At 34.9% G+C, this 13,116-nt stretch overlaps 1 protein-coding gene across 2 annotated transcripts in view; it reads right to left on the bottom strand.

Moving 5' to 3' along the window:
• The window catches only part of LOC106466716 (probable G-protein coupled receptor 158), a 170,627-nt gene that overhangs the window by 14,891 nt on the left and 142,620 nt on the right, over positions 1-13,116 (bottom strand). For both annotated transcript variants that reach the window (XM_022394801.1, XM_022394802.1), the window contains exons 7-8: positions 10,719-10,860; positions 8,625-8,730 (exon numbers count right to left, since the gene is read on the bottom strand). In XM_022394801.1, the coding sequence (XP_022250509.1) occupies positions 8,625-8,730; positions 10,719-10,860 (248 nt within the window). The remainder of the gene's footprint in view (positions 1-8,624; positions 8,731-10,718; positions 10,861-13,116) is intronic.

The raw sequence follows: 13,116 nt of genomic DNA, 5'->3' as shown, positions 1-13,116 counted from the left end.
GGCCGTAATTTTAAACCTGAACAAGGATTTACATTTTCTATAATAAACTTATAGTCATCGGCCGTAATTTTAAACCTGAACAAGGATTTACATTTTCTATAATAAACTTATAGTCATCGGCCGTAGTTTCAAACCTGGACAAGAATTTACATTTTCTATAATAAACTTATAGTCATCGGCCGTAATTTTAAACCTGAACAAGGATTTACATTCTCTACGATAAACTTCATAGCCGAAAAACAAGAGTTACTAGTTTTTCGTGAGGTAATTTACACTTTTCTTACATTCTGTCACGAACTGGATTATCTAGAGTTAAGTAGGCTTTGAAAAACAACAACTTGGTTAATCTGAGTCTTTAAAGGCTGCTGTTATTTAAATATTTTAGCGTTTTCACGTAAACTGTAAACAACATTTACCATGTACAGCTCTAAAAAACGAAAGTTATTAATAGCTTCCTTTAAAAAAAAAGGAGAAAGGGAGAACAGCTTTCCGAAAAAAAAAGGGAAAACATCTTGAAATAACATAAAATGACAGCACGAAAATTCTGTATACAAACGTCTTTCTTTAGGACCTTTTAACCAATGTTGCTTTATGAAGCACGTGACTTCTCCATGTTCTGATAACGCTTAACACGTTATTACATCTCCTGCTTCATAAACTTAGGCATTATAAATCACCCCCCCCCCCCCAAGAAAAAAATATTTACAAAACTCTGTACTCCCGAAACACATTCCACACTCTGTTAACGTGCAGCGATAGAAAGTAATTAGTAGGGGTAAGTTTCTCATCATAGTAGTCGATACGATACGTGTCTAGATACAGAAGTTTCACCAACGGTTTGTTACAAAGTTTAACAATCTTGTCTGTAATTTATTATCTGTATTACTAACAGTGTCTTATTTAAATACTTCACTTTTCAGTGTTTTTTTTTTTCAAGTTATCAGGTTTGATTAACTAAATGGCAGCTGGCAAGAGAAGACAAAAAAAAAAAAAAGTTAATATCTGTCCATGTATTCTGTTATCGTTAATTTGTTATGTTTTTGATAAAAGAAATGAAGACGACGTGAAATACTCAATACTCATCTTCCTTGAATGAATCATACATTTTATTACAAATTCTGATTTTTTCTATACAAGAGACTTATAATGTTTACTGAAAGCTTGCCAAATTTCGTGAAGATACATAAATCATACCGAACAGAACGATGTATCGATACAATCGTATCACGGCTTCATGATACGACATTCGTATCGTATCGCTGTATCGCCACACCTATAGTAATTAGTACATTTCTCATTCTTCAAAATAACTTCAATTCCACACTGTAAAGCAAGACTTGACTAATAACTGTCTCTTCAAAGGAGAAAATTAAGAGCAATATTTGAGTATATAACAGGGTGAAGTAGTCAGATACGATCTGCTTTTTCAGAAGTCACCTCGTTAATCATATAATACTGGCTAAGTTCTGAGCGCTAATCAAATACGTGTTTGTAAGCGTTATAATTCTGCTTCATAGAATTTGGTCTCTCAGTTCTACCTACTCACCGGTAGCTCAGTTTTAAGTCTGAGGGCTTATAATGCTAAAAATTGTGTTTCGACACCCGCGGTTGAGGGAGATCATAGACAGCCCATTGTGTATCTTTTTGCTTAACAACAAATAAACGGTATCTATCTGAAGCATTTTACTATCATTAAATCAAGAGGGTTTCTTAGCTTTGAAACTTCTCTAAGTAATTCTTAGACTCAGAGTATGGGTAAGAGAGTATTACAAGAAAATATTATAAGAACATTAGCACTTTTTCATGAAAATCGTATGAGAATTTAACTTTTGGATTAAAATTGTTCTACAAAATAGGACTCACCGCATTTTGTAATCATGGGAGTGTGTTATAAAACTGTAGTGTCCAGTGTGACTTTTGGTTTCTCTATGTTCAAAGTTATAAACAGAAACAAACTAAACGCATAAAAATGTTTGTAATAAGAAACCGTGCAAAAACAAACGCGCAAATAAAAATTTAATTGTTTAGTGTTCTGATCTCAGTCAATACATTTGCAGGCCACGTCATTTGCAGGCCAGTGGTCAGCTGCCATGTGACAATTTTCGGAATGTTTTTCGTTTTTTTCGATGGGATAAATCGAATGCTAACTGACCATCGTTGAAGGAGTTTGTAAACTGGGACATAATCTAACGAGCTAGACGGTTGTCTTTTCGCTTGATCGGTCAACAGTGGCTGGTGTCCAGGTTTTTGTTTCTCTAATGGATTACGTGTTTCCTTTCGACTGCTATTTCTGATAATCTCTACTCGATGGACATGCTCTTCTGATATACGAGTATATCAGGCACTTTTTCACCAACTTCATGATATAGAAATTTAGTGCAGTTTGCTTCTATGCCGTTTTGGGAATGAAAACACTTGGTTCAGGACCGTTGGAATTTCTTATTACTGGTATGACCTCCTGTCCTTGTCTAAAGCTCCTTTTATGAAACAGTCTGATTTGTTGTTGTTGTTGTTTATCTGAGAGCGTGTTGCTTAGTTTTCGATCTAAATGGGAAGTTTTTGGCTTTTCTGGCTACAAGATTTCTATACACTTAGTTAGTGACTATCTGCGCACATTGTTTTCTTTTGTTGAACAATTAAAAACGTATCCAATCTCTTTATTTCTCGCTCAACTTTGACTTGGTCAATTTTTCAGACTTAGCTAACTCAACAAATTTCCTGTCGTTAGGGGACTTATCCTATAGTTGTAGGTAAACCAGTTTACCTCAGAATGCCACAAGTGGAATTTCAAAGAAAGTTTGGTGCCTGTGACCACAGGATTTATTGTGGAGTTTTCTGTTTTTGATAACATACGTTACTTGATCTCTTGTGTTGATAAGTGTGTAAAGTTTTTTTTTTTGCAGAAAAAAATTGCTTATTCTGAAAGAAGAAGTACTCGCAATGACCAGAGCGGATAGTTTGTCATCAGAATGGTGAGAAAAGTGTGGAGTCCAGGAAAAGTCCTTTCCTGTACATAGGACTTTTTCCAACGACGTGTGGACAACTGGGGGTTGTCTTAACGGATTGGCACTTGTCAGGGTAGAAACTGTGATGAGTCTTTCCAACCGAAAGGTACCCCATGACGTCGAAGACAACTCGTGAAGAAACACGGGACCAAGTAGGGTTAAATGATGGGTTGCTGAGAGCAACTCGTCGGTCTGGACCAGGGGCTGATTACTCGTCCAAGCTGCAGAGTCCCTGACAAAGTTCATTGTTCCATACTTGCGACATTGGTGATTCTTGATTCAGGCCTTTGACAGAGAATTTCTAGAGTGAGGCTTTGGCCAGCACCACAGGTCCCTGTAAGCAAGGCCAAACAGATCATGCCCGCCGATGTTCAAAGGTGCGACAAAAAAGAACTGGACCATGTCCTCAAACGTTTCAGGCAGGTCACTGCCTGGAATTGATGGACTCAGAAAGAGGGTGTCTAGTAATTGACCCTGAGCTTAGATTATCCAGCCCATATAGCTCTTATGTCGTTGATCACATGGACAACGAACAACAAGAGGATTTGGAAACATGGGGCTAAGTTTAAAAGTCGGATGAGGAACCAGAACCGAGGGACTGGCTGCCTATGCAGGCAATCTGTGCTGATTTCACGGGAAGGACTACCCGGTAATGAAATCTACAAATAAGAGAGATATATTAGTTCATGAATTCATTGAAGTATCCTTAGTGAAACCATGAGATAATATCTAGGTGTGAGGGACATTCTCATCCTAACTGAGTGTTTTACTTTTTCTGCGAGAAATATTTCAGTCAGGCAGATTAAAATATTTTTTAATAAGCAAACAGTTTTACTGAGTGCTTTCTTAAAGTTATTTCGTTACAAGATGCATCAATAAAGCATGAAATTGGAGACCGTATGTGTGTTAGAGGGGATGTGAAAAGTAATACCAATGCATTGAAACTGTAATTTGTGCCAAAACTACTTCTCGACTTGTCAATGGAAGGAAATCCTGAAGAATAGAGTCAGTTTGAAAGTATAAACCTGGATTCGGTCTCGACCATCATTTCTACTTGCTGGAATCATGTACTCTTCTATGGAACAACCAGATAGTAGGAAGAAGAACGACACCAGATGGATGGTGGAGTATGTTCTAGATGCCCAACAAGAACAATAGGGCACAGCACGGCCATAGGTGGTTGGTTAAGCAAATCCTGGGTATTGGGAAGTCCTCAGGTTCTTTGGGTACACCTTGTATGGTTGGTAGAGCCTGTAGACATGTCATTTGACCAAGTATTTAGTTAGTAGTTTGCAGGTGTAACTGCACGTCACGACTCACTTTAACCTACACACGTGGTTGAGCTTTCAACCAAGTAAATTTAATCCAACTTTACACTTGAATCTGAAATTTCAGCGTTAAGATCACGTTTTAGCCTCAGGCACCATATCTTCAACTTGGCAGGAGGTTTTTATACCTTCTTCATGTGAATGTTCAGGTAGCAGACGCAGAAAACAGCAAGAGTGTGATTCCCAAGATGGCTTCCTAATATGATCACAGACTGCCCGACACTAGAACAGATTCCAATGCCACGAGATGGTCACCAATTGTACAAAGACTTGGGCCTCTGTACAATCTTGAGGAGCTTGCAGCAGAGGGTAGCCCTCGTTATGAAGAGGAGGTGAGGTGCCTGCGGATCAAGCTAGCTGAGAATGCCCTTGCTGGAGTCCAGAATGATCTTAAAACCTCAGTGGCGGCTATCCAAAAGATAACAGCAGCCCTGGAAAATCTATTGGTGGGGTTAACGTTAGGGAAGTAAAAACTCAACCGAGTCTGGGTGAGCTGTAAATTTTGTATAATTAATTATATAATTTATGCTCATTGAAAATATAGAGACTTAATGGTTTTTGGGAGGGGTTACATTTCGAGTTTTTTATTATCTGTATTCATTCATTGACTATGATTAGTGTAATATAAATATAAATTTATACGTATGTGAAAGAGCAGAGGATTAAATTTTGTTGGGTATATGTATGTCTATTGTGTATTTCTTTTTCTCCTCAATTTAGGGGTGTATATGTACTGTGAAAGTTTTTCACACATAAGAGTGTGCTACCGCAAGAAGTGGCTAGTTTTTATGTTGTCATTAGTTCTATTTCCTCATCTTGGTTATTTGTTATTTATTTTATTTCATTATTACTATGTGTGTTATCTAGGTGTAAAGGTACAATTGCAACTTATGAATAATACCTTTTTATTTCTGTGATATGGAACGTAATCACCATAAAGAGAAACTAGCTTCTTTAATTTTTCACATTCATTTTACTTTAGTTCATCAAGAGTGTTTAGTCCTCTTTGCCATCAGAACACCAAATGTTAGTTACTTTAGATGATCAAGAGTGTTAGTCCTCTTTGCCATCAGAACATCAAATGTTAGAATGATCAAGAGTGTTAGTCCTCTTTGCCATCAGAACACCAAATGTTAGTTACTTTAGTTCACTAATAGTGTTAGACCTCTTTGCCATCATAACACCAAATGTTAAACTGCTCCTTCCTAAGAGGGAAGATTATCTGTATTAAAATCTTTCTTTTTCTTTCTTTTTATGATATTATTGGAGTGCGACTTTCCTTATTATTACATAGTTTGTTAGACTACCCCTACTAAACAGGTTTAGTGATCTTTGTTAAAATTGACTTAGATAGATAATTCATTGTTAAAGTGTCTTATTTGTTTTACTCTTAAAGTGAGCACTATACCTCTGTGTTTCGTTTCTTGCTCGAATGTTTACCTGTATTTTTATTTAGTTATACGTTTTTTTACTTATAACTGCATACTTCTATATTATGTTCTTTGTTAATGAGTCTTTCCTAAAGGGTAATAACATATATTTTCACGTATTTCTATATTAACGAGTAAATGTGTTTTGCATTTAATCAATGCTTAAGGATATTTCGTCTTAGATACTATTGTGTTTTGTATTATGCATTATTGAAAGCTAACGTATTTCTTATTTTCAGGTATCTTTTGATTAAGATCAAAGATTTTGTTGTTACCATGGTTTGTATTAATTCTAAACTTTAAGTTATAGGGTTTTATTATAACAGGTTATAATAGTAGTATATTTTATATCTTTGTTAAATCATTTTGTCGCCCATGTGGCATGTACAAAGGGACAATGGAAAGTAAATATGCTTCTTGACCAGGTCACAACTTTAAAGTTAGCTTTAATTGGTGGCTTGAGATCAAGCTTGAAAAAGAGATGGGGTAGGGAGAGTGTGATACCCAAGTATATCATATTTTCTATATATAATGAGGTATTTCACCATTTTTAGTGATATTGAAATTTTTGAAATTTCCATTTAATTTGCTTCTCGACTGTTTTTGGCATAAAAACATTTTGTCCGTGACATGACCTCCTGTCCTTGTCACTAAGTGCATCTTTCAGATCGAATTTTCTTTGCCCTCCTCTACCTGCAGAAATGCAGTGAGGTCCTCCCAATGGAGGCCTGGACTATTATGATAGAGAGATTAGTTACATGGTCACACCATTGAGAGAGAGAGAGACAGAAAATGGAACTTTCATGAAAATGAAACCTCCTTTTCTAAAGCAGTGTGATATGGTTTTCTATTTTACAGAGTGTGACTTTGTTTTAGATCCATAAGGGTGCTTTTTGGCTTTTCTGACTGCAGCTGTTCTACACGCTAGTATAGTAGAAAACCAGAGGCAATGACTGGCTATGCAAGTATGCACTCTACTTTCATTTGTTGAGCAATTAATAAATATTATTTTGCTTAATTTCAAATTTGTCTAGTCTGTTTATTTCTTACACAACTTAAGAGACATTCAAATTTTCAGACTCAGATAACACAGCAAGTTTCCTTTTCAACCCTGCTGCTGTTGGCGGGCCTATTATATCCTTGTAGGGAAATCAGTTTATCTGAGAATACAACACTCTATCAACCGTCAAGTAGATCTGTGCTTGTGCCCATTTCCTTGCTATGTAACCATGGTATGACTATGTCTCTGTATTTATAAGACTTAAACAATTATCTGACAGGCCATACGACCAGCATATACTGCACATGCAAATAAATGTAATGTTCGACAAATATATGTGAATGAGGGCTTTAATAAACACCTTAAGTGTAGTCTCTAATTGTTGCAAATGTAAGAATATCGGCTCATTTTCAGACTCTGTTTAATGAACAAATATTTTACGAACTCTGCATAAAGATCTGAGAATACAACACTCTATCAAACGTCAAGTAGATCTGTGCTTGTGCCCATTTCCTTGCTATGTAACCATGGTATGACTATGTCTCTGTATTAATAAGACTCAAACAATTATCTGACAGGCCATACGACCAGCATATACTGCACATGCAAATAAATGGAATGTTCGACAAATATGTGTGAATGAGGGCTTTAATAAACAGCTTAAGTGTAGTCTCTAATTGTTGTAAATGTAAGAATATCGGCTCATTTTCAGACTCTGTTTAATGAACAAATATTTTACGAACTCTGCATAAAGATCTGTGAATGCAACAAACCTCAATTCTCACATAATGGGTTAGAAAATACGTTGTAGTTTAGCAAGTTTTGGCTGACCAATATGATTTACTTGATCTTCTCATCAACACATGGATTTCAAAGGTTAAGTGTTTGGAAGGACAGGTTAGTGATGTGTAACAAGTGGTATAAAAGAGACAAGGAGTTGAACTAGTAGAGTCTTTATTTTGATATGATCAAAAAATGATCAATGGAACATTGGTTGATCTGTCAAGTATGAAGAATTATTGCGTTGATGAACTAATAGTAAAAATTATTGATTAATGTTAAAGAAAATTATAAATTAAATTGTAAAACTAAAATAAAAGAAAATGTCCCTTTATAGAAGTAAATATGTGTTGAAAAGCAACTGAATTGTTGTTGAACTCATAGTACAGATTAGAACACACACGATCAACAAATACTGACAACTTAGATCTGAGGGTTCTCTTTCATAACCACAGCCTTTACTGTGAGTATGAGTGACTTCTGGTGGGGTTTCGTAGCCTGTCGCTTTCTTAACTGTTCTGCTGAGTAAATTTTCCATGGAGCTTATTGATCGTTCCTTTCTTCAAAATGCGGTTTCAATTAGCTCTGTTACTATACATATATTTATATATATAATTCATTCTAGATGGTTATGACGTGTAAACATACCTGTGATAATATTGGCGTTTTGAATGATCAGAAATTCACTTTTAACCAAATATATAGGTGCAATCACGTTATCTGTGGTATCATGGCTCTCATATGAAGCAACATACCAAGGCATTAACATATCAAGATTATTTCTATAAGATGTGATTAACTCTCTATATAAAGCAAAAGTATCTGTTAGTTTGATATAAAATGTAGACAAAATTGTAAACATTTGACTGTAAATATTAAGGTATTTAGAAGTTGTTGATAGGTTTATTATATAACAAGTTAAGTTGTTAGGCTTCTATGTCATTTTTTTTCTTCACTGAAAGTAACGTGTTAGTGAGGGAAAGAAACTACTAAATTAATGATTTAACATCATAATAGTTATTGTTTTTATATGAATTGTTACAAGCTGCATACATAAAAGCTTATTTATGTGATATCTTACCTTTGGGCCAAATACTAGGATTAGAATACCAGAAACAGTCAGCTGGCATCGAATGAAAAACAGAAAGAATACAAAGTCTGGACCGAGGGAGAGTCTCATGGTATGCCTAAAAGTACAAAATTAAAAATTTTAGTCTTATTAGATAAAAGAGGCCATAATGAGTGAAAAAAAGAAGGTAAAGTTATTATTTTTCAATTTAAAGAATATTTTATAAGATTTGAAGGAAAGTTCAAGAACACATCGAGCTAGCGTAGATAGCCCCTGTAGCTTTGCGCGAAATTAAAAAACAAACAAACTTCACAGGGGCTATCTATAGCAGTCCCTCATTCTGGAGTGATGTACTAAAGGGAAGGCATCTGGTTAACAACAGGGTTCTTTTATGTTCACAGTAGAAATTTGCTAATGATGAAATGTGTATGTTCCGAAACTTTAGATAAATGTGTATGTTCCGAAACTTTAGATAAATGTGTATGTTCCGAAACTTTAGATAAATGTGTATGTTCCGAAACTTTAGATAAATGTGTTGTTATTCGTCACTTCTGCGGCTGTATTGTTCAATATCAGAATACTGAATGTTTCACGTTCTCAAAACACCAACTTGGGCCAAGCGTGGCCACGTGGTTAGCGCGCGAAGGTCCAGAATACGCCTTCCGTTGCTGCAAAATCGCTTTCCGCATTTCGGGACCATGGATGCGTTATAAGAGTGATGTTCAGATCCCATCTATTTATTATAGCAGTATAAGAGTTTAGGGTGGAGAACGTTAAATAAATGTTTATAGATAAAGATTTGTAATGGAAATGTAAAAGTATTTATACAGTTAATGAGAAAAGATTAAAACAATCTTAACTCAACAAAAGTTGAGCTCAAGTTAGGGAGATTTTGTTTAATAAGTAAACTCTTTAATGAGAAGTTCCAAGTCTGTGCTGCCTGTAGCTAAAACTTTACAGTCAGTTGACTTTATCTATTTATTTATTTCAATGAACACACTTGATTAAAAAGTTCATTTGATTACAAACCTTAAAAACTAAGAACATCTTGCGAATTGCCGAATATTATATTTTTAGAATATTCTATACTTAGTGATCGTATTAAGTAAACACGTACACGTAATCGTCATGTTTTCAATTCTGTCTGAGATCTATGTCCCATGACCTCATTCTTTATTAGGATTTATTTTATTTTCCTGTTCGTCGTTTCTATTGTGTACATTTTAGATGCCCCCCAGTGGCACAGCGGTATGTCTGTGGACTTACAACGCTAGAAACCGGGTTTCGATACCCGTGGTGGGCAGAGCACAGATAGCCCATTGTGTAGCTTTGTGCTTAACTTCAAACAAAACAAAACAAACATTTTAGATATTGAATTCTAATGTAAGCGGTAGTTAAATACTACGTACTCCTGCAGAAGTCTCACAGGCTTATCTGGATCTTAAAACTCAAGGTCCTTTCACACAGTTTAACAACATCCTTTTGGTATTTGACACATTTTGACAAAATCCTCTTGGTGTTTCACACATTTGAACAAAATCTCCTTGGTATTTGACACACTTTAACAAAATACTCTTAGTATCTTATGCATTTTAACAAAATATTCTCGGTATTTTACACACTTTAACAAAATCCTCTTGGTATTTTACACATTTTAACAAAATCTCCTTGGTATTTGACACACTTTAACAAAATACTCTTAGTATCTTATGCATTTTAACAAAATATTCTCGGTATTTTACACACTTTAACAAAATCCTCTTGGCATTTCACACAATTTAACAAACGTTCTTGGTGTTTCACACATATTAACAAAATCCTCTTGGCATTTCACACAATTTAACAAACGTTCTTGGTATTTCACACATATTAACAAGATCCTCTTGACATTTCACACAATTTAACAGACGTTCTTGGTATTTCACACATATTAACAAAATCCTCTTGGCATTTCACACATATTAACAAAATATTCTTGGTATTTCACACATTTTATCAAAATCCTTTTGGCATTTCACACATTTTAACCAAATCATCTTGGTATATACACATTCTAACAAACTTTTCTCGGTGTTTTTCACATTTAAACAAAATCTTCTTACTTACCTAATTGCGTATATAACGAACGATACGATCACTTCAATATAAATAGCGGCAAACAAAACCATTTTCTCTCTAAACCAGTCTGCTTTAGCATTCCTGATGCGGTAAGTTAAATAAATTCCAAAGAACAAGAAGGCAAGCTCACCTGTTAGAAAGAAACAGTTCGCAGTTAAAGATCAGTGTAAGAAAATCACGAAACATCCAACATTGCACTGTGCAGGAGGTTTCAATAGTATCTCTATCAAACATTCTAGATCGTATTAGTTCTACAGCAACAACTTTGGTAATTATCTTACGACACTTATTTCCCCAAAGAGATTTTGTTTGTTTGTTTATTTTTGAATTTCGCGCAAAGCTACATGAGGGCTAACTGCGCTAGCCGTCCCTAATTTAGCAGTGTAAGACTAGAGGGAAGGTAGCTAGTCAATACCACCCACCGCCAACTCTTGGGCTACTCTTTTACCAACGAATAGTGGTATTGACCGTCACGTTATAACGCCATGTCGGGCCAAGAGATTTTGAGAAGTCCAAAGAAGTTATATAATTCTATACGTAAGATTACAAGAGCAAAAAAGATTTTAGCCGACTGGTGAGTTGACGCGTTTTTAAGTATAAAGTTAGTCATTAATCTTTCCAAAATTAAGATCACAAACTTATTTTTCAGTAGCTCTAAGATCATTATAAAATTATAAAAGCATTCACTGCACTTTATTATACGTGTATGTATTCAAATAATTATTAATCTTTATATTCAAATCACATTTTATAAGATTAACAGAGTCATTTACAAGAATTGCTAATGAAACGAAGCAAGCGATTATACTTTTCTCTTTGCTTCATTTAGTTCCAACAATTAAAAATATACTATATTATTCAAAAATACCATGTGTATCTTGGACGTAATGAATGTCATAAAAAATCTACATTTCAATTGTCATACTTGTTAAAACATATATCAAGTAAAATTTAAAAAGAAAACACTAATACAAAATATCTGAAGTGAAATACTAGATCATTTTCGCTTTTTGTCACCCTTTTAAACTGCACTCTTTGGTTGGTGGAAATTTGTTCTGGTAAATATCGGCAACTTTGCCCCACCCCCTCCAGTGGCACAGCGGCATGTCTACGGACTTACAACGCTAGAAACCGGGTTTCGATACCCGTGGTGGGCAGAGCACAGATAGCTCTTTGTGTAGCTTTGTGCTTAACTACATATTACTCTATGGCAAAAGTCTCTCTGAAAATACACAGAGGTTACTGAAACAGTACAAAGTCACAACAGTAATCAGAATCAACAACACAATAATATACCATTTAATACACACCAAACCACCTAAAGACCCGATTTAAACAAAACACCGCTTATAAAGTCCCTTGTGAATGTGGATTCTAATACACTGGAGAAAGAAAGGGCAAAATTCAGGAGCAAATAGACATACCAAGGCTATGCATTAACGATCTATCTGCAACAGCTCATCATGTCGGAGGATAAACCCATATAGTTAAGTGGAAAAAATATTACATTAATGGAATATGAACCACATACGAGATAAAGAATCCTTCTACAGCCACCTAACTGATAACACGTTCAGCCAACCTAGCAGTGAAGTCAGCAAAACCCGGATAACCCTCTTAAAACCATTCAAATAATTAGTTGATTCAAGTCCCCGCTTAAAACCATTCAAATCACTCTTAAAGCCAATCAAAAAGTTGGTTTAAACCACTTAAAACCATTCATTAAAATGTATTCAAACTCCTCCTAAGACCGTTCAAATAATTGATTGAAACCCCTCTTAAAACTATTCATAAAATTTAGTCAAACTCCTCCATTCAAGTAGTTGATTCAAGACCCTTTGAAAACCGTTAATATAGTTTATTCAAGCCTCTCCTAAGATCACCAGTTGAAGAGTTGTGTTGATCTCATATGGTATATGTTGAGAAGTAAAATAAACTTCTGTTATAGCTAAAGAAGTTCTCGATCTTTTAAAGAGTTAGAAGTTGATTATAAAAAAGCATCAGGATTGTCATATTACGCTACTGTAATTGCTATACATGTAATATGAATGAGAAAAAATGAAGAATCAAAAATAATTAAGACTTATTCAACTAGCGAAAGTACCCGGCTTCGCTCGGGTTATCAGGTTGATATATTCTAGATGACTATGTCAGTGTGTGTATTCTGAACATATTTTAGCATAGAAAAATAGTCAAAAATATTTTAGACATTTATATTTCCTAGAAACATAAAAATATTTATTTTCTCTGTGGTTTTTTGCTAGCTTGCTTTATTAAAAAGATGCTCGTATGCACGTGGATAAGATAAGTAACATAATAACCAGGTGTACACCCTCAGGGTCCACTTACTATTTTGTAATGTAAGAAACCACTTCTTTTCTTTTGT

This window comes from Limulus polyphemus, unplaced genomic scaffold (assembly GCF_000517525.1).
Source record: "Limulus polyphemus unplaced genomic scaffold, Limulus_polyphemus-2.1.2 Scaffold2357, whole genome shotgun sequence".
NCBI lineage: Eukaryota > Metazoa > Arthropoda > Merostomata > Xiphosura > Limulidae > Limulus > Limulus polyphemus.
The sequence above is the reverse complement of the archived record's forward strand: the minus strand, read 5'-3'. Positions and strand labels throughout refer to the sequence as shown.